General features: G+C 39.2%; 1 protein-coding gene across 1 annotated transcript in view; it reads left to right on the top strand.

The window, feature by feature from the left end:
- The window catches only part of NDC1 (NDC1 transmembrane nucleoporin), a 40,030-nt gene extending 17,957 nt beyond the window's left edge, over positions 1–22,073 (top strand). Inside the window, exons 10-18 of the mRNA XM_024571216.4 lie at positions 77–158; positions 2,390–2,548; positions 5,259–5,504; positions 5,602–5,711; positions 7,527–7,577; positions 9,351–9,414; positions 10,817–10,917; positions 18,397–18,557; positions 21,760–22,073. Coding sequence (XP_024426984.2) covers positions 77–158; positions 2,390–2,548; positions 5,259–5,504; positions 5,602–5,711; positions 7,527–7,577; positions 9,351–9,414; positions 10,817–10,917; positions 18,397–18,557; positions 21,760–21,823 — 1,038 coding nt within the window. The 3' untranslated portion in view covers positions 21,824–22,073. The remainder of the gene's footprint in view (positions 1–76; positions 159–2,389; positions 2,549–5,258; positions 5,505–5,601; positions 5,712–7,526; positions 7,578–9,350; positions 9,415–10,816; positions 10,918–18,396; positions 18,558–21,759) is intronic.
- The last annotated feature ends 269 nt before the right edge of the window (positions 22,074–22,342 follow it).

The raw sequence follows: 22,342 nt of genomic DNA, 5'->3' as shown, positions 1-22,342 counted from the left end.
GCTGAGCCCAATTCATAAATAAGATTTTATATAAAGATTTAAAAAAGTAAATAATATGTATTTTTTTCCCTTTTAGTATTTGGCCTTACAGGATCTGATGTTGCTTTCTCAATATTCTCCTTCACGAAGACAAGAAGTTTTTAGTCTTAGCCAACCAGGTAATGCTAAAAGTAATATACCTGACCTGGCTGGTGTGGCTCAGTGGATTGAGCGCAGGCCTGCAAACCAAAGGATCACCAGTTCAATTCCCAGTCAGGGCACATGCCTGGGTTGCAGGCCAGGTCCCCAGCGTGGGGCGTTTGAGAGGCAGCCACACGTTGATGTTTCTCCTTTCTCTTTCTCCTTCCCTTCCCCTGTCTCTAAAAATAAATAAGTAAATAATTTAAAAAAACCCAAAACTAAAAGTAATAGACCTGATTTGGCATGAGTGTGTAGAAAGTGTTCCACTTTTGGTGAGATAGGTATGTTTAATAAAATATCACACATGAGTGATCCCATTAAATGAAGCCTTGATTTAAATCTTATAAAACAAAGTGTTGGTGTTGTGGTTAGAAGTTACATCATCAGGAAAGGTATTTTTAAACTTTTACATTATTTGCTTCAGTGTTCTTATTCCCTTAACTTGGTAGGTTGATAGTTTTAGAGCAGGAAAGCAGTTTAAGAATCCTAAAACTTTTAATGCTACAGGTGTCTTAAATATCAGGTGTTCTTACTCTCAGAGAGATTAGTGGCTTAAATAAAGTTAATGTCAGAGTTGGAATAAGAAATTCTGTCATTTGTCTCCAGGTGCAGAGCTCCCTCTTCCTGTCATGTTACTCTGCCTCCCTTGAAACAAAGTAGAAAGGAACTAGATTTGATGGGGACCCAAAGGTGCTCCTGGAGACTCTGTTACTTGCCAGCCTCTTCAAGACTAATTTAATTGTACCAGTGCTCTGCTTTATTCCTAGTGGGGAAAAAATTCCGGCCCCTGCCACTACTGGGGAACAGAGAACTGGTAGCTTTTCATCTTCTGTCTAATGAGCTCTTCATTATTTTGCCAAACTTGCCAATTCCCAGATTGTAAAATAAACCTTACGTATAGTTAAATGTTACATGGAAATAAAATCCAGTTAGATAAAAATATAAATGATCGAAGCCATTCTACTTTTAGTAACATGAAAAATGTGGAGAATAACTGTAGCAATACTTTTCTTTTAAGATTTTATTTATTTATTTTCAGAAAGGGGAAGGGAAGGAGAGAGGGAGCAAAACATTAATGTGTGGGAGAAATATCGATTGGTTGCCTCTTGCATGCATCCCACCTGGGGACCGAACTCGAAACTCAGGCACGTGCTCTGACTGGGAATTGAACCCGGGACCTTTCACATTGCAGGGTGACGCCAAAGCAACTGAGCCACACTGGTCAGGGCTGTAGCAATACTTTTCTATGAGACTTAGTTTTACTTAGGAATTCTCTGTACATTAAATATTTTCACCAGATATTCAAGGAAACTGTAACAGGGTGGCACATTCTGTGCCAGAGAACTAGGGCATATTACTAAAATTTAACTGGACCTTTAACATAGTTCTCTAGTGGTCCTGAGTTACAGCAGTACAAAATATTCTGGGGCCTACTGATGAAGCATTTTGTTTGCAGGTGAAGTGATGTTCCCTTTGAGTTGTAAAAGGGAAATGTTTAAGGAAGGATCTAAGTAAAGAGAATGATTATTTGGCACCCAGGATGGGGAAACCAATTTTCAGTGGATTACTGCTATTCTTAAGTCATAATGAAGCACAGTTGATTTTCACAGACAGCTCTAGGACATAAAAGTCTTAGAAAATCAAAAGATAATGAGAAGGAAGGGAATAAGAGTGTGGGCCATAGTAGTTTAAGTTAAATAATCAGCAGATATGTAAGCTCGTCAAGTATAAAGCATTATCATTACAAAATAATATGTAACTCGGTGGATAGAAGAGCATATAGGGACTGTTGCACAAATGAAAGTATAAGGAAGCACAGTGGATCAGAAACAACAGTTTAGAGGGCCCCGGGGCCATGGTGTGCATCTCCTTAGACGTGCGCGTGTTCATTGTCTCAGTCTGTTCAGTACTGCTCGTAAAGTAACCCTGGCCGTTTGCACTCACACCATACCCTAGTGCTTGGCTTTATTTTAGTGATCAGTTTGAGAGGGTTTTTTTATGGTAAAATAGCAATGCTTGTAGACTTTTGGGAAAATTATTTCTTCCAAATATTTACTGAACTCCTGCTCTGTGTTAGATGGCATGAATATAAATAGTAGCTTAACTGAGAAAAGTGGGCCCTGATACAAAGCATTTCTAATTGGTTTTTCTCCTCATTTGAGAGACTACAATTATCTAAGTTTTAAAATTTGGTGTTTGGCCCTCCTAGGTGGACACCCCCACAATTGGACAGCCATTTCAAGGGAGTGTTTAAATCTTCTAAATGATATGACTCAGAAGCTGGTTCTCCACCAAGAAGCTGCTGCTAACAATGGAAGAGCAATGGCTTCATCATACACGGTGGAGCCCAGGAAAGTGAATTCCCCAGGTAACTGCTTGTGGTACTAAGAGAGGGGAAAGCTTTTGCATTTTATTTCCTAAGAAAGATGATAGTTAATCTAAAGATATGTATGTGAGATAAATATTTTTAGGGAAAATTGATTTAGTATATGATATGTTGTACTGAACCAAGCAAAAGAACTTGGTATCATGGTAGGTAGTAAAAATGAAGTCCAGTGTGGTGGTGGTATTACAAGGATAAAAAAATGTTGGTTATCAAATAGGAGACCTCAGCTTACCCTAATACAAAGCCAGGTAAATCTTTACAAGTAATACTGGATGCTGTTCTAATTGCAGTATCCCAGAGACACAGAAAGTTGCTGGAAAATGTCCAAAGAGCAGCTGAAAATGATGAGTAGTTTGGCAATTCATTGTTTTAAGATACATTCTTATACATAAGAATACCTCTTCATGTTTTAAATACATTCATTATGATAAGATAGCCTAATACAATGTTAGTACTACTTCAGTTTGAAAGATGAAAGAGTTGTGAGGAAGAAATACAGGTGGAGAAACTTAATGCTATTTTATTTTACCAAATCCCTTAAGTAGAAAATGCCTAGGAATGAAAGACTCTTCAGTGCCTTTTGGAGCTAAGCATTTAGTACAAATGGGTGAAACTGACTAGGTGAGGGTGTGGTAAACTTGAGAGAACAGGCATCATCTGAAGGGGGAATCTGAACTCCTGTTGTTTGTTTTTCAGATTTTATTTATATTTTTTTAGTGTGAAGGAAAGGGAGGCAGAAAGACAGGGAGAGAAACATCAGTGTATGGTTGCCTCTTGCACACCCCCAACTGGGGACCTGGTGCAACCCAGGCATGTGCCCTGACTGGGAATCAAACTGGCAACCTTTTGGTTTGCGGTCCAGCACTCAGTCCACTGAGCTACCCAGCTGGGGCAGATTTTCATTATTTTAAATTGTTGTCCTACCCCATCATGCAGACAATTCACCTCTAATTTTGAGGAGTTTTTGTTGAACTTAAAAACCCCAGTATTAATTTAAAAATTAAGTATTCAAAGATTTCTAATTGCTACCAACTCTTTAAAAAGTTATGTAATGAAAATTTTCTACTTTAAATGTTTAATGTCTTATTGTGGTTTTATTAAGAAGATAGAATACTAGTGTATGATCTGTTTGTCTTTATGCCTTGTACTGTAGTGGCAGGGAAAACGTTCCTTTGTTTTTGTACAACAGACACTGTAACTAAGTTGACAGAGTTAATTTGTGAAGAAGCTGTTTGCAGGTGAGATTTGTAGAGTCACATGTGTACATATCCTGGGCAGGTTGGTCTTTGGTGTGACTTCTGTTAATTTGAAAGAACTGGGAAAAATGGGATAAGGTTAGCACTCTTATCTATACATTTTTTTGTACATCTTTGATTTTTATTGTTTATGCTGTTATAGTTGCTCCCACTTTTTCTCCCTCTCCCCAGCTCTGCCCAGCCCCATCCTTGCCCTTCCTGAGCCAGTCCCCATATTCTTACCCATGCCCATGGGTTGTGCATGAATGTTCTTTGGTTAGTCCCTTCACCATCTTTCATCCTGTCCTTGCCACCCCTGCCCCCCCTTGCTGGTCTGTTTTATGTATCTTAGCTTCTGTCACTATATTCTTCATTAGTTTATTGTTCATTCATTAGATTCCACGTAATAAATGAGATCATAAGGTATTTTTCTTTCTGACTGGCTTAATTCACTTAGCATAATTTTCTCCAGGTCCATCCTTGGGGTTGGGAAATGGAAGAGTTTCTTCTCTTTTTACTGCTGTGTAGTGTCCCATTGTGTAAATGTACCACAGCTTTTTTATCCACTCATCTGCTGATGAACACGTAGGCTGTTTCCGAATCTTAGTTAGTGTAACTAGTGCTGCTATAAACATAGGGGTGCATATATTTTTTTTGTGTTGGTGTTTTGGGATCCTTGGGGTGTATTCCCAGAATTGGAATCGCTGGGTCATAAGGGAGCTCCATTTTTAATTTTTTAAGGATACTTCATGTTTCCCACAGTGGCTGCTCCAGACTGCATTCCCACCTACAGTGCACTAGGGTTCCCTCTTCTCTACATCCTCACCAGCATTTGTTTATTGATTTATGGATGGTAGCCATTCTGACAGGTGTAAGGTGATGTCTCATTGAGGTTTTAATTGGCATTTCTCTGATGACTAGTGATGTTGAGCATTTTTTCATATGTCTGCAGTCCCTCTGTATGTCCTCTTTGGAGAAGTTTCTATTCAGGTCTTTTGCCCATTTCATACTTGGGTTTTATCTGTACATTATTATAATATAAATTTGGTTATGTTTAGCCAAGTAATAGTTATAGTAAGAGCATGCCATGCCGTAAAACTGGAAAGATTCTACTGCAGTAATTAAAGTTGTTGCCATATAAAAGTAAAATATAAATTGAGAAGTTTATTCAAAACACTTTAGAGAAACTGACCTTGAAGATGAGGATATACATGAGGGGAAAAAAACAAGAGAGGCCATGTCAATCTGACAGAAAAAGATGTTTAAAGCTTCTTGAGTGGCCATTGAGTTGCCGTAGTAAAAAGTGGATCTTGAGAATGCTAACCTAAGTGGAAACAACCTCCTGGGCCTTCGGACATGCATTAAACAAAAAATTGAGAGGCATAAAATTTGAGAACCCCCATGTTGGCCTGTTTGGATTAGTTTGCCCATTTAGCGCTGGATCTGTTCTTTTGCAGAAGAAACTACCTTTCAGACCCCCAAATCTAGCCAGATGCCTCGGCCTTCGATGCCACCATTAATTAAGACATCACTGTTTTCCTCGAAATTATCGACACCCGGTGTTGCCAGTCCCCTTGGATCTCCATTTGGCTCTAGTGTAATGAATCGGATGGCTGGAATTTTTGATGTGAACACCTGCTATGGCTCACCTCACGGTTCTCAGCTAATAAGAAGAGGGCCACGATTATGGACTTCGGCTTCTGGTGAGGACTGTTTATTTTGTACAATTTGAAATGTCATAGTTGCAGAGAATCAGATAGCCTAAGTTTTCACCTTGTTTGTTTGTTTGTTTTTAAATAGATCAGCAAATGAATGAACTTTCTAATCTTCCATCTACTCTTAGTGCTGAGGGTAAGACAGTGAGACAGCCCAGTGTGATTTATTCATGGATTCATAATAAACATGAACAGGTATGATGATATGGTTATAGGATTTATATTTGCATGTAACACTGAGACCATCAGGGATCTCACATGAGTAAGCTATTAGGAATAAGTAGGACTTTTTTGAAGCTTCGTATATTCAGTTGTCCCATATGAAATTACCAGTTAACAGGTGTTGAGCTGTGCTTGGTTTGTGTGAGGAGCGTGGACACCAGAGTGGCTGGAGCAGAGTGAGTGAGGGGAATGTGGCAGGTAGGTGGGTGATGAGGTCACAGGGGTAGCAGGCACCCAGAGCTTCTTGGGCCCATCAGTGTTGTATAGGACTGACATTTTCTGAGTGAGTTGGAAAGCCACTGTATGGTTTTGTCCTTATAAATTGAAAGTGCTGCTCTGTCTGCTGTGTTGAGACTACATTCTCAGAGGGCAGGAGTAGAAGCAGAGAGCCGGTAGTAAAGCTGTTGAAGTATCCAGTGCAAGATGGTGTATCGGACCCGCATGGGTGTGGGGGACACTGTAAGATGCGGTCAAGGTTTGGATATATTCTGAAGGTAGATGTAGTAGGATTTGCTTATGATTTGTTTGTGGTGTGAAAGGTAGACTAAATGTTGACTCTAAAGTTTTTGGCCCAAGGATCTGAAATAACACAGTTAAAATTTATTGGGTACAATTTGCTAGTGATTCTGGAAGAAGGGATTTGGTGGAGGTAAGGGGGAAAATCTGGAGTTTGATTTCAAACATGTTAATTCAAACAAATGTTGGCAGATAGTCAAGTAAAAACACAGAGTAAGACATTAGACATATATCTGGAGTGTAGGGGAAAGTTCTGGGAAGGAAATGTAAATTTGGAAGTCATCAGAGTACAGACAGCATTTAAAACTATGAGACTCCAAGAAAACTCTTAGGGAGTGTAGATACAGAAGAAAAGAGATGCAAGAATTGGGATCTTCCGGTAACTAAAGGTCTGGGAGATGAGGATTAACAGAGGAGACCAAGTGGACGTTGAGGTGAGAAGAGAACCAAGAGGAAGGTGTTGCAGGGAGTCAAACTGATGATGAGGTGTTGCGGTAGAAAGGTGGAGGCCATCGCGTCCTTGCGGGGGGCTGTTGGGTCGGGTAGTGGGGATGGATGCCTGACTGGCGCGGCGTCAGGAGAGATTGGGAGAGGAATTGGAGGCCATGAGAAAAGCTGGATCTTTCTTGGAGTTTTGCTCTAAGGGGAGCAGAAAAATGGGGTAAAGGCCGGGAGGAGTTGACGGGTCAAGAAAGGGTTTTACCTTTTAAGATGGGAGGAATAATAACATTTGCTGATGGAAGGATTAATTAGTAGAGGGAAGAACTGAAGACATTTTATGGACTTCAGTATATAATATGCTTATATGCCTTAAATACTGTCAGCTTACTAATATATTTTCTCTGTAAGTGTCACCTAGGAGAAATCCACTCCACATCGTAAGATTTGAAGAGGGGGGGAGAAGGAGTAGGCAAAACATGCTCTTTTTTGGTATTAAGAGGTTAAAGGACAAGACAGCTGTGGAGAATTGAGGAAGAGTATGGTCTTAGAAAACATTCCCAGGTCCACCTAGAGTCCTTTCATTACGACAGGTCTTTAATTTGGAGGTTAATGTGTGCCTGCGGGGCAGTTTAGGTTGGATGGCCTGGCTGCCTTGGTTATCTAGCCAACTTTCAGTACGAAGGTGTTTCCTGACATGGCCTATTGTAAATATTGTTCGTTCTCTGTATTTTATTTATTTTAAGTTAATGTCAGGAAGAATCTGAAAATGTATGATATTTGAATAGAATTGAAAACTGTAAATGTGTTAATTCTTTCTTTTTTCCAACTCAGATTAAGAACTTCTTGTCAAAACGGGTGTTAATAATGTATTTTTTCAATAAGGTAAGAATATGTAGTTATAGCATTGGGGATGGGGGGAGAGAAAATGAAATAAGAAATGAAGGAGCAGATAGGATTGGACTTCTAAATATTTAGCTTGAGCCTAGCAAGCCAAACAGCTTTGCATTAGTGCTTCCCCAACCTCCATTTTAACCATAGCTGCCCATTGTCACCTTGCATCTCACCTCAGTGACCTCCTGGGGCTTGACCACTTGCCTCCTGAGTCTCTTGACTGCAGGCAGCTTTGTGCTGATGCAACCACGTCCTGCAAAAGGAGCAAATCCATGACAGTCCTTTGTGGCTCATTGTCCTGCTAACATCTTTGTGGCCAGTTTGCTCTTCAGAAGAGAGATGACGGGGTTAGATCGCACTTGTTAAACTTGTGTTAGATAAAAAGTTGTAATTCAGGCCACAAGCTAAATGACTTTCCAACTTGCTTCTTAGCTGCTTGCTCCCACTGCCACAAAAGAGTAAATCTCAGTTGCAGAAGCTGAAAATTCATTCCTGTTTTCACTGGCTACAGCTGTTGTATGTTAGCTAATCCTTTGATGAGCCAAAACCTTTGTCCATATGTAGGGGAAAGAATTTTTGTTTTGTTTTAGTTTTTTTTTTAAACTAGCTTTTCTCTTTCTGAAGATATTGCAGTATTAGCTAATAGTGCATGCAGTTATGTCTTCAAGTGAAAGTTTGCATTGATAAACATTATTTTTATTCGTTGGGCGTCATACTTTGGTGGGGAGAGATTTGAGTAGCTCTGATAGGGTATACCTATCACATAACAAGAATCAATTGAAGTTTGTGAAACTTTTTTCACTGTGGTGGCAGGGAAGATCACCCCACCCCCCACCCCCAAGCAATTACCTTTATCAAAAATAATCTTACCATAGGCTCTCCAGAGCTTTGGGGAAACTAGTTGACCCCTGAGGAAGGCCTCTTCCACCAAGAGGAGGAGGGGTTGTCCGAAGTTCTACTTAGTGCTTTGTTTTACAAGGGTGCAGAGAACTCACTCTTGCCCTTTTCACTTAAGTTCCCTCATTTATTTCTAACGACATTCCTGTGAGTTGCCTTTTTGTTCTCATTTTACACATAGGGAAACCTGAGGCTCGGAGGGGTCAAGTAGCGAGCCTTAGGGCACATAGCCAGCACGGGGCAGAGCAGACCCGAACAAGATCTCCTTTTTCCTTGGTAGTGAACAGCTACTTTTGATTCTCATTTTGCAAGTGGATCTATTGTATGATAAGGAGTTATGGGCAGTGCCCTTTGATGTTGGGAAGTGTAACATGCTGTTGTACTTAATAGGCTACGTTGGTTGCATTACCAAAGCCAGCATTTGTTTAAATGGGCCAATAGTTGCACCACACTATTCGGCCTTATTAAATTAAAGAAGGTTGGGTGGTTTTTCTTTGGAGTGGGGTTGAGATAGACAATTCAAGAGAGGTTGTATGTATTTAGGTAGGTTTGTGTTTTTTTTAAAGCTTTTATAATCATTCTCCTAAGTGATCTCTATATTAATCCTTCGTGGTGAGTTGAGTGTGTCTCTTATTTTAAATGAGAAACTGAGGCACATAGAGATTTAGAGACTTGGCAAGGGTCATAGTAAGTTAGTGGCAGAATGCTTTATTGCAGTTAAATCATATTGTATAAAAACTTTAGATTTTAATTCTTGAGAGGCAGCTTTGAATATTCTATTGTTATAGTCTGCATAGTTGATTAGGTGAAATAATAAGAGTTTTTGCCCAGGAGAACTTGCTTAAATGTTTTTGTTTGTATTTGTAGCATCCAGAGGCCTCCATTCAGGCTGTTTTTTCAGATGCCCAAATGCATATTTGGGCTTTGGAAGGTAAGCACTTTCAGGGAACTGCAGCTATGATTTTAATTATCAGTTAAATATTGAAGTGTGATCCATGAAAGGTCAGTTTTGGACTTTGATGTCAACCTTTGAATTTTTAGATATATTTTTATATCTTTGTTTTATGTAGATTATTTTTTTTTAATATTTAGATGCACTTTAATCTGGGCAGAAATTTTCCTTGTATATGAGGTCTGTCCAGAAGGTATCCAGCCATGTACTATGAAAAATAGAGACATTTATTGAAGAAGATACAAGATTCAAGAAACATTGTACATAGGACAATGATATCTCAGTCCCCTTCCAAGTAGACATCTTGAGACTTCACACAGGTTCTCCCAATCGCCATCAGCTACCCTGTCATATTTTCCTGAATCTCATCAATGGTCTGAAATCTCTTCCTTTTCAAAGGTGATTTAATGTTGGGAAAAGCCAGAAGTCACAGGGCACCAAATTTGGGCTGAGGAGGGGCTGAGTCACCTGGGTGATTTGATGTTTCACCAAAAAACTCTGCACAAGACATGGTGCATGAGCAGGCGCGTTGTCGTGATGAAGCTGCCAGTCACCAGTTGTCCATAGCTGTGGCCTTCTGAATCATCTGATTAGATTCCGTGGAGGAATGTTCTGGCTTAATGCAAAATTTGATGCAGAGTCATTGCTCTACTCATTCAGTCATTTTGAATGTGACAGCCACACAGTACACATGCTCACTCAATGGCATCTACCGCCACCACTGATTAGTACAGTGAAGTTGTTGTTCACACATGCACATTCCAGCCCACTCCTTGGCTGCCAGGTTATATGATGTCACGCAGTTCTCATCATATTAACAGTTGCGGTACTTATTTTGGATAGACCTCGTGTAAGCAGAGAAACTGAGCCTGGTATTTTTGCATATCTTTCCTTCATAAAAACTGCAATTAATAGAATGTTTTATTGTTTATGTTGATATAACTTATTTAATATATTTTAATATATTTAGCTTAGGTTAAATATGAAAACTTAGTTGTTAAACTATATATTTATGTTATAGATACTTCCTTCTGAAAGCTTAAATGATACTTCTTCGGAGAGGCCTTTTCTGACACCTAATGAAAGTCCCCTCACAACCCTCAGTCTGTAGGGACTTTGTTTTTCTTCCCAGCACTTATCACTACCAAATACAATATTATGTTAAAAAACACTTTTCCTGCTAGAACACAAAGCACATAGACTGTATCTTACGACTGCTACAGTTGAGCCACTTTTGATCTTTGGCCCATATTTCTATTGTATTCTCTTTTATTTAGAAGTTCTTTATGTATTCAGAATACCAATCCTTTATCAAACAAATATATTGCAAATCGATTTGCCTAATTTTAATTCGCTTTTAACTTTTTCTTTTCTCCTTGAGGTCTGTCTCACTTAGTAGCAGCATCATTTACAGAAGATAGGTTTGGAGTCGTCCAGACTACTCTACCAGCAATTCTTAATACTTTGTTGACGCTGCAGGAGGTAGGCAATGTGTAGGTTGGGTGGAAGTAAAGGTCCTTTTCCTCCTCCTCACTCCACCCCACCCCATTTTTTCATTTGTGTTTTATTTTTAATCTATCATGATATTTATTGCAACAAAACATATGTTGGAAGTTAAAGTAATGGTACTATTCTCACCCTCAGGAAATTGCAATCTAAGAGAGACTAGGAAGAGATCATTCTGATTCATGTATAAATAATGATTTCGTAGTTAACTGAAAAAGGAATTACGTATATTAAACCCATAGGTTACACCTCTGGTATGAAACATTATTTAGGAGATCTGTTCACCGATAAAGTTTGGATCCTTACACAATGCGTAGCTACGGAAAGTGACCTATAGTTAAATTACCCATAAAGATGGTAAGTTACCTATTGGCCAGAGGCTGAAATAGATAGAGATGAGGCTGGTGGATTCCTTGTCATCAGGATAGGTGCATAGTTTTAAACTAATAGGTCTTTTTAGTCATAGACTTAAAGGCAGAAAAATAAAATGTATACTTCTTACTTCCAGTTTACTGCTTTTCCTAACTTCATGTTGGGTGCTATGTTTTACACTGCCTAGTGACATTAGGTGTATGTCAGATGTGAGATGTGAACACTTAGTGCTAGAGACATTTAGAGGTAGGGCTGGTGAGTGCAGTAGGTTTTCTGGGGGAGGTGACACTGAACTAGGCTTGAAGGACAACAATGGGTACATCTTTTGGACTTAGGAGGCAATTAAAGATCTGAAGAAAAAACATGCGTCACTGTTCCTTTCTTCATCACAATTCATTTCACCTCTAAGAAAGTGTTACCCATCAAAACCAGTGGGTTTTTTTTGCTTTGAGTCCTCTTTGTGCTCACTTTCTCATGTATGTTACTTGAGACATGTATGTTTCATTATTTGTCCTCTTTTTTTAATTACCTTTCTCTAAAGAACTACAATTTCCTAGTATTTTTCCACAACTGCTAATATTTGGCTTGTCCAGCTACACAATTGGGTAACAATGATTTGGGCATATTTTGGGTACTCATGGCATAGTTTGTTTTTCATCACTCTGGTTTTGTAGTTTCAAATGACAGTAACAATATGCTTTATAGTCAACAAAGCAATTTCGTATTATTTTTGATCCTCGTAACTATCTTGTGAAGAAACGGAGATGGAGGTAATTTAGCTCTCCTGTATGCAAGAGGGGAGCTTGGTAGTACTGTGACTTTCTTACACACAAGTCTTACAGGTGGCAGAGCTGGGACGTGAACCCGAAGCTAATTGAAGGCCATTAACAATGTAGTAGACCCCAGGGAAAGCTACCGGTCCATACCCGTTATTTCTCCTTCAGAGCTTTTCATTTTCACTTGGGGTTCTCTTCAGAGAGAAAGGTTTTACCAGTTCAAACTTTTGGAACCGTGACCTGTAGTACATTTATTTTATATTAGACTCAGAATGTGTTTGTGTGTGTGTAAGTAACAAACAGAAGATTCTTTTTTAATTGAATTTAGTGCGGTGACATTGGTTGATAAATTTATATAGGACTCAGGTGTAATTCTGTAACGCATCTGCATGTCGTATAACACATGTGTACATCTGCATGTGAGTCCACCACCTCAAGTCAAGAACCAGAGACTCTTAGAACAGTGCCTGCCTTTTACGATGTGTATTGCATCCTGATGTTTTCTATTCTATTTCACTTTTCAAAACGCTGGTTACAACAATTGATTTCATAGGGAATCACCGCCCAGAGATATTCTGGACGCAGATTAGTTTCTTCTCACCTCTCCACTGTAAGTATTCCTGATTCTTCTTTGTAGTTGATTGTGGTTGGGTATGACAAGGAAAGCCGTCTGTTTACTGGATTACAGGTATTCATACCATTGGTTGGGGAGGTAGGAATTACAGATTTGACGAAAGGTCAGGCCCTATTTACTTTGCAACAGGAGTTGGAAAGGAGAATACTTTTGAGGGGCAGAGTAGAAGGAGGCAGAGTAAGTTTTTGCAAACTGAAAGAGGTAAAAGGAACAAAGAACAGGCCTGGTGATTTGGTACTGAGTGTAAAACTCTTCCTTGGTGGCAGTGGTGGCATCTCCTCTCCCCTAGGCCACACCTCCGTCAGCCTTGTTATCGTGCTCGGCAGTCACTAGATTTTGCAGACTACCTTACAGTCTTTTCCTGAAAGCAATCCTCAGATTGATTATAATGAGTTATTCAGTGTCCACACGGATGGGTATTTGTCCCACACCTGCGCACCACAGTTCTTTGACTTCTTCCTCTTCGCTACCCTTTTATATACGCTAAGTCTCTTCCCATGGCTATCATCCTTGCCTCATTGTCTCTTGAATTCTCCACCTCCAAAGCATAGAAGTCCAGGATTCTGTCCTCTAGTGAAGGTAAGTATGCAGTTTTCATCCTAAAGTTAGTGCCCCTGAATTTTACCCATCCATCTGTGGGCTCGTGTAAGAGCTCTTGCGCCAAGCACAGGCCCCTCCAGTGTTTTCACCTCCTCTTTCTGCTCCCTCCTGGCTACATCTCTGTCTTTCCTGTCCAGCGTAGACCTTACGTCTGTCATAATCATTTTATTACTGATCTTTCTACACCCTGTCCCCGTGTTCTTCAGCTGCACCCATATGGCAGAACCCCAAGGGATCAATCCCATATTCATCACCTATCCATTCTCTTTGCCCATCTCTCCTGCACGGACCTTACTGCAGGCTCGGGACACTCCTGACCTGAATTATTTCTGCAGCCTCTTTTCCCTGCTAACTCTTGACAGAGATTCTTCATTCTGACTCCAGCCTCCTATTCACCCCTGAGCCCTCTGCTCTAGTAACCACCGTGGACTGTTCGGTTTTTCCTCCCAAATACATTTTTTTAACCTAATTCTAACTCTGTACATGATGTCTTTTCTTTCCTTCTTTGCCTAGAACATGTTTTTCTCCTTTGGTCTGTCTCTGCCCTGTAACCCCCATCTCATACGTTATTCACTGCACTGCATTTTAATTGTCTGTTTACTTTGTTGTCTTTATTAGAGTGGAGGCAGGGACATTGTCTCAGTAGCATCTCACTGGTACTTGGCTATCATCATCACCTAATACTACTTTTATTCTGTAGTAGTGGTTCTCAACCAGGGGCGGTTTTATTCCTCAGGAGACATTTGTCAGTGTCTGAAGACATTTTGATTGTCACAACTAGGGAAGTGCTACTGTCACCATTGTGCAGTGGCCAGGGACACCGCTAAACAGCCTGTGGTGCACAGGAACAGCCCCCATGGTAGTTACCCAGCCCCAAATGTCAGTAGCCCTGAAGCCGAGACACTGCTCTGTAGTCCCAACTTCCAGTAACAGAGTCTGCTCTTATCCTTAGCACTTGTTTGGGACTCAGGCTTTAGTAGAGTAAAACTTCTGCTTTAACTAGTTTATAAGTAGGGTCCTTGAGACCAGGAACTTCCAAGGCTCTGCACAGTGGACGTTTGTTAATGACAGTGGTAGATAAATATTCAGGAGAGAGCAACTGGACTTTTCTCTTTAATTGGCTTTTGTGCATATGCTACTGCAGATAAATATAAATGGGCACAAAGTATCTGTTTTCATCGTACAGCCCTTCTTTAAATTTCTGTTAGGGCCACAGTAAGGCTTTCATGGAATTTTTAATTTTTCCTGAAGAGTATATTGTTCAGTGGTGTGCTGTACTCACTGCTTCCTCTTTTTCATTGTTTGGGATGATTCTTAACTAAGTATTTGAGACCCCAGTGTGTGAACTGCGTCTTCAGTGCAGGAACCATGGGCAGTGCCTAAGCCGAGCCGCAGTAGGTACTTGTTCAGTCGCACAGCTGGTGAAGTACTGCGGTTCTCCTCACCACGGAGCACGCCATTACATGGTATAAGCCAGTAGCTCCTGGGTCGAGCTATTCGTATACTGCCTTCATAGTTTTTGCCATAACTTTATTTTAATCACTATTTTCATAATTTTAGTCATTTAGATAAACCAGAAGATGAATACAAAGAGACAGATAACAGCACTCAGACCACCGCCTCTGTTCATTAGAAACAGTGCAATTCACATATGTAACTGTACATTTTTCACTGGTTACATTAAAAAAACCCAGGTGAGGTTTATTTTAATGTATTTTATTTAACTCAGTATATCTAAATACTATTTTATCCTGTAGTCAGTATAAAATTATTGAGATATCTTATACTCCTTTTTTAATAGTAAGTTTTCAGAGTCCGTGTGTATTTTTACTTGCACAGTCTGAGCTCAGACCAGCCACATTTCTAGTGACCAAGAGCTGCCTGTATCTCACTGGTCACTGCAGTGGGCAGAACAGCTGTGAGCTTTAATGATGGTGAAATTGATCATACAGGAGGGATTTCAGATTAAGTTTTCAAAGGATAATATTCTAGATATATTTTCTAAAGTTCAAGAATTGATGACAGAAGAATATATTTTTAAGGAGAAAAAGGAAATATGTATATGTGGTACTCTCATCTAGTAAGTCATTTAACACGAAGGACTTTGTCCCACAATATAAATAAGAGCCCGAATCATCCCATTTTTGCTGAAAGTACACAATCCCATTTTTGCTGAAAGTACACATGAAAACATTCCTTCATCTTCTGTGATACATGTGCACCAAAATTTACTTCATACAGTTCATCAGTGGATAAATGCTAAAGGTGTGCAAAGGTGATTGGAAGGCATAGAGGATGGCAAAATGAAAAAAGTCACTGGATTAATCTTTTGAATTTGTCTTTACAAACCTAAGAATGAAAACGTTTTGCAATTGTGCTGTAAAGAAAATAGTTGAACTCTTTTCAACAAAATTATAAGCTGTTAAAAGTTTTTAAAAATACTGCATTTTGATTGTACACATTCAAGAAAAAGAACCAGAAGTAATGATAGGCCAGAACCTATTGAAGATATATTTTCAATTTGAAATCAGTATTACAAGGATATGTTCCAGGTTTATGCCTGATAACTGGTGAGTTGCCTTCAGAGTGCATTGCCCATTTCAGATATCTATATGTTCAAAACCTGGAAAATATGTTCATATTCTTATTTAAATGTCTATAAAATTATTTTATATTATCCTGTCATTCTTCTGTAAGTTGTTCGTAAAATAACTTTAAACTGGAAAAAGAGTCCATTGGACCAAGGTAGTAAATGATGGTGACTATTTGTCCTGATATACTGAGAGTTAATCAGAAGGTTTACAAGGAAATTGAAGAGGATGTAACTTTTCCATATGATTCAGTGCTATTTAATGTTGTTTAACATGTCACGGAATACCCCCTCCCTGGTGCCTAAAATTACCTCAAGTATGTCCCAGTCTTGGGAAATATTCTTACAAGTTACTGTTGAAAGAATAAATGATTAGACTTGAAGTTATCATGGCAGACTGAACACATGTATCAAATCTTGTTCCTTCCCCCAAATTCTGCTAAACTATAGTAAAAGAATGTTTAAAAATACATAAATCCCTAAACAGGAGAAGAGACAACAGCAACAAAATTTTCAAAACTGGAAAGCAGATGGTTGAGATAAGTGACTAAGCAGCTCAGAGGCAGATCTGAAGTTGTTAGCGGGGCCCACAAGGATGAAGACACAGGTACCAGAATAAAGAGGTTTAGGTGAGAGCTGTTTCAAAACCAGTTAGATCCCGCCTTGGCTGGTGTGGCACAGTGGGTTAAGCACCGGCCTATGAACCAAAGGGACGCCAGTTTGATTCCCAGTCAGGGCCATACCTGGGTTTTGGGCCAGGTCCCTGGTGGGGGGCGCGCGAGAGGCAACCACACATTGATGTTTCTCTCCCTCTCTTCCCCCTCCCTTCCCCTCTCTCTAAAAATAAATAAATAAAATCTTTTAAAAAAACCCCCAAAAAACAAACAGATCTCTAGACTCTGCTGCTGGTGCTTCCCCACACTCCCATGGTAGTTGAAGTTTATCCCCTAGAGAAGTTTAAACACCAGGTTTCTGGACTGAGAGAGCCCAGACACAGTTCTGGGTGTTGTACTAAAAGCTTAGTAGCTGTGTTTCCCACTTGGCTGCCTGAACACTGGGGACTGGGGGACTGGAAAACTCCTCTCTGGGAACTGAACAATCCAAGAAGAAAGACCTGAAGTTACTGAGTTGGGTGCTCACCCTGCAAAAGTTCACACAGATCACCTGTTGTGAAGGTCGTTGACAATAATCTAAACTTACTCAGAACTTATGGTTAGATAGGAAGTCCCAGTCTGAGTCATGAGCCAGGGGTAACTAGCTTGCTTCCTTCCTTCCTTCCTTCCTTCCTTCCTTCCTTCCCACCCTCCTTCCTTCCTCCCCTCCCTCCTCCCCCCCCTCCCACTGTCTCTTTCTCTTTCTTTAATGCTCCCATGAGTATGTGTTTATTGCCTGGTTTTAGACAGAGGAGGCGGGGAGAGAAACATCCATCAGTTGCCTCCTGTAGGTGCCCTGACCAGCAGTCAGACACAAAACCTGGGTATGTGCCCAGACCAGGAATCAAGCCCACAGCCTTTGGTGTTGGGACAATACTCCAACCAACTGGCCGGGGCAGGGGTCACTAGATTTCTGATAAAGGTCTCTAATGCAGAAGATAAAGACCAAAAGATGGAAAGAGGGGGAAAGTGATGTGGAAGAAGCTATAATAAGCCAAAAAACAAAAACACATTAAAAAATCATCAAAATCCTCAGAAATAAGAGAGGATGTTACATCCTTGAAACAAAAGTAGGATGCTAAAATAAAAAGGATCACCTAGATGACCTAAAAGAGTTCTTGAAATTAAAAATATTATTTTAACTTGTTTTTATTTCTTTTGATGGTTATATTCATTATTATAAATAATAGGCTTTTACTATTCTTGTCCCTTTAGACAGTATATTGCTGTAATAGATGAGTACACTTAGTTCTCTATTTTCACCTGTCATCTCTTATGTAGTTATATCATGTAAAAATGATATTATTTACCTGAGGCCTTTAAAGATATACTTAAATCTCCATTCTGTCAACTATAAATAAAATCAGTTTCACTTTTGAATTTTATCTCTCCCAATCATTCTTGCTCATAGATGCTTTATCATCTAGAATTGAAAAGGAAGATTGGATAGTTAAGTAAATGACTTTTACTTGTGTAAAGTATAAAGTTTTGGCCTTACTTTTGCCAAGCTTTTTAACAAAGGACTCATACTGTTAAACATAAGCAGAGTAGGATATCTGTGTTTCACTTCCCCGCTTTGCATTTTCAAGGATGTGGTGAAGTATAGATTTTTTTTCTTTTTTTATTAGAGGAAAGGACTTTTTTCAGGTAACCACTGAAGTGGCTGGACTTCTAGTATGTTGTTTTTCAAATGGTTTGTGGTCCAAAATAAATATTTTATAGTATGTGTGTCTCTCTGTCTGTCTATCCGAAATAAAATCTCCCTAACCCTTCGGACTAGGTTGGCCTCCATCGTAGCCTGCTCTGATGTGCTTTCTTCCATTGGTCCAGGCAGCCGACAAGTACTTCAAGCTTCCTCACGCGTCCAGTAAACCACCGCGGATTTCAGGAACCCTTGTGGATACTTCTTATAAAACATTAAGATTTGCCTTTAGAGCATCGCTAAAAACTGCCATCTATCGAATAACTACTACATTTGGTGAACATCTAAAGTAAGTTTGCCCGTTTTCATCCCTGATGATAGTTTATTTTCAGGAGTTCTCCTGAGAAATAGGTATGAAAATTATAGAGGCTCACACATTGAAAGTGTTCTTTTGGGAGCTTCATGATTCCCCCTGGAGTGAACAGCTTGGATTGAGACTTTATATTTTAAAGTGTGGCCTGTTGTGTAGGTTTTGGGACCTCCTTTCAAATGGACCAAAGAAAAGGGGAGAGAAAGTTACAAAAGCAGCAAATATAATTATATATTGTTTTTTAAAATTACCACACATCCTTCAGGGAGAAAAAAGGCAGAAAAATAATAATTCTGTTACTACGTCTTGGTCAGCAAACTAAGACTTGGGGTGAACAGAGTCTTCCACAAATGAGTCCTCGGAGCTTTGTAGTCATGCTGGAAACCAGTGACAGACCTTTGGACACAGAGCCAGCGAGAAAACCCTAGATGCCAAACCTATTTATATTTAGTTTCATTGATGTTTACTGCTTTCTTCTCATGAAATAACTTAGCTAAGCAGGATAAGGGATACTAGTTTATTAACTAAACCGTGTTTTATCATAATTATGAATGAACTTTAGAAGATGAGAGATAACTCTGCTTTTTCTATATGCAGTCAATTAATACTTGAGAACTTCCTCATACACCTGCTTTTAGAAACAGTAGTATATTTTCTTTCACTTCCATAGTACTAGGCGGAGGCAGCAAGTATTACGGAACACTTTGGTTCTGAGTGGGAATGCCAAAGAGCTGCAGATAATCCTCTCCTTAGAAGTTACTCACTTGTTTAAAAAGAAACAAAATCTGTTACTGAATGCCTCCTACATCTGCGCTCTCCAAAATTAAATAAAGTTAAATAAAATTTAGAATCCAGTTTTTCATCACACTGGCCTCATTTCAAGTCCTCAATAACTACAATGGCTAGTGGCTACTGTGCTGGACAGCTTTGATACAAACGTTTTCATTGCTGTAGAAGGTTCTGCTGGATAGTGCTGTCCTAGACAATAACTTTGCACCATATATATATATATTTCTTTTTATATGTTCTTTTCAAAGGGCCTGTGAGGTGTACAGAGATTGTCATAACTGTAGAGAAATAGAAACTGAGGCCCAAAGAGATTAAGAACTTGCTTAATTGCACAGTTCAATGGGTATTAGAACATGAACCTGAACTGAGGTCTTTGTTGCTTTTAAAATTCTACCTTCCTTCCCGGTGCACCACTAGACTGCCTACGAGATGTGAACTGCCCTGCCGAATACTCTCAGCAAACACCCAGTGAGCTTAGAGAATGAAAGAGATATACTGATATCCCTATCTGTACAGATGACAGTACAAAAACAGGAGAAAAGGGGAAAATTGAGATTTCTTAGAAAAGAAAGGGAGGGAGATAAACGACTGATAACAAATTATGAGAATGAACCTCTGCCTTAGCTTTTCTCTGAGAAGGGCCAAATTTTATATGTGCATTAAAATTGATGAGGTTAATACAGGCTCTTTTGTACAAATATAGGACAGAATGGTTTAGTGGGAAAAATGTTAAATTTTTTTTTTTTAAGTCTCACCTGAGGACATGCTTATTGATTTTATAAAAGAGAGGTGAAGAGAGGGAGAGAGGGAGAGGGATAGAAACATCATTTGGTTGCCCCTCTCGTGTGCCTGGACCAGGGACCGAACCCACAACTTAGGCATGACTGGGAGTCAAACCCGTGACCTTTTGGTTGATAGGATGACGCTCCAACCAACTGAGCCACACTGGCTAGGGTGAAAAAGTGTTAGATTTAGAGTTAAAACATTTAGATTTATGTCTGGTTACATCATTCACTCTCATGGGTTGTGGGCAAGTTTCCTAATGATTTAAGTAACTTGCTCAAGAATTTGCAGGTAATAAATTGCGGAGCCAGAATTCAGACTCAGAACTTTCTGACCTGAGAGTTCTATCTACAGTGTCTGTACTCTTAACCAGTAGGTTGTTCATCCCACCTTGTTCCATTCGTTGTCAGTAGACTTAAAATGGGACCGGGCATATGTGAAGCCCCCACTGTACATTATGTGTTGTTTGGAAAATAACTTATTACTGCATAATGTCTAATTTATTCATCATCCAGAGCTCTGTCTCTGAGAACCAGGTTTAAATTAAGTAAATTTGATTTACTGATTTTCTAGCCCATAATGTTAAAATTTGAGGGGAAGAGACAGGTATTAAAGTCGAGAGTACTGGTAGTTGTAAGAATGCAGTGCCTGCTAGCAGAGAGAAGATTCATGAAAAAAGCTGCAGACTTGGTGTCTGAGAGAGTTCAGAGCCCTTTACTTGGAGATGACAGCCTCACTAGCACCTCGGTGGGAATCTGCACAGAAAAGCACTTGAAATGGTTCAGTAAGAGGCAGCTACATGGTTTAAGAAAGCAGAGTTGTATGTGTAAGGACTTAAAGGATGATTTGCACCAAAATTGTTACGGTAAGACTCTTTGGTATTTTTAAAACTGGTGACCTTCAGTTACTAGAATTTTATCATTCAGTAATAATATATTACTATTCAACATCTAGAAAGCCAGAATCTTTCTTGTTTGTTTGTTTGTTTTTGCCTACAAGTTTAAAAGGAAGTTTTATGCTAGTTTTAATATATACTTCCCCTAACTTTGTCAAGGTAATGTATTTTTGTGGGGCTGAGGACTGAGAGAGAACTCAATTTCCCCATCCAAGACATAATTTATTTTCAAAGGGAAAAGTAAATCTAAACCACCAAGCTGTTACCTTTGAAAACGATTAGTGGAGTCTATTATGTTTTAACCAAACATTTTAGTTTAAAGGATTTTATATTAAAGGCAATTCAAATACTCCACAACTCAAAGATAATGTTGGAATCTGGTTTAAATAAAATAATAAAATCCAGAAAATCTGTAAGGCCTGGAACTCTGCACAGCAGGTTCCACAGCAGAGCAGGTTAAAATCGATGCCTTTACTTGTCGGTCTTAATTTGCTTTGGTCTTTTAGAAGGTGGAAGCATGCCATTACTGAATGCAAGCCCTCCTCCTCATTAGATTAAGGAGAGTTTTCATCCAACTTTTTCAGAAGTACTAAATAAGTGAGGACTTCTCTTCATTTTTAATTGTTTTGAAAAATATTGACTCTGTGCTCTGTGGTTCACTTAATATGCTTAATGTAAAATAAAGCTTATGCTTTGAATTTATGTTTCATTTAGTGCTGTGCAAGCATCTGCAGAACATCAGAAAAGACTTCAACAGTTCTTGGAGTTCAAAGAATAGTTAAGTAATATAAACTGTGTTCATTACACTGCTGATACAACTGCAGATGGGACAGTAAATGTTCAGCATTCTTGGATCAGAAGAAAATGGACTAATTAGATGCTTCCTTTGTCGTGGTGGTTGCTTTGAAAACTATACTTTAATGGGAGAAATCATGGAAAGAAATTCTCAACAGAATAACCGAAAACGGCCTTTTCTGTACCAGTTCCTCATTGTGTGTGTGGCATAATAAAATACTCGATTTCAGAGATGCGTCTATGGCAGCACAAATGTCTCTAGCTCGTAAAGCTTAATAATAATAATTAGAAAATTTTTAGAATTTGCTTTTGAAAGGAGTAGAGCCAGTTCAGAAGGTAAAATAGGTTGACTTGCTCCAGTCTTCCTTCCTAATTGTTCTGAGAGTTTAGCTCTCTCTCAACTCCAAATACGTACACTTTTTAAGAGTTGTTGCTGTTTACAAAAGGATAAAAATGGTAACACTGGAGAAAAGTTCACAGAAAAAATATTGTCTAAAGGACA

This window comes from Desmodus rotundus, chromosome 3 (assembly GCF_022682495.2).
Source record: "Desmodus rotundus isolate HL8 chromosome 3, HLdesRot8A.1, whole genome shotgun sequence".
Taxonomy (NCBI): Eukaryota; Metazoa; Chordata; class Mammalia; order Chiroptera; family Phyllostomidae; genus Desmodus; species Desmodus rotundus.
Note: the sequence above shows the minus strand (reverse complement) of the source record. Positions and strands in the feature narration are given on the sequence as shown.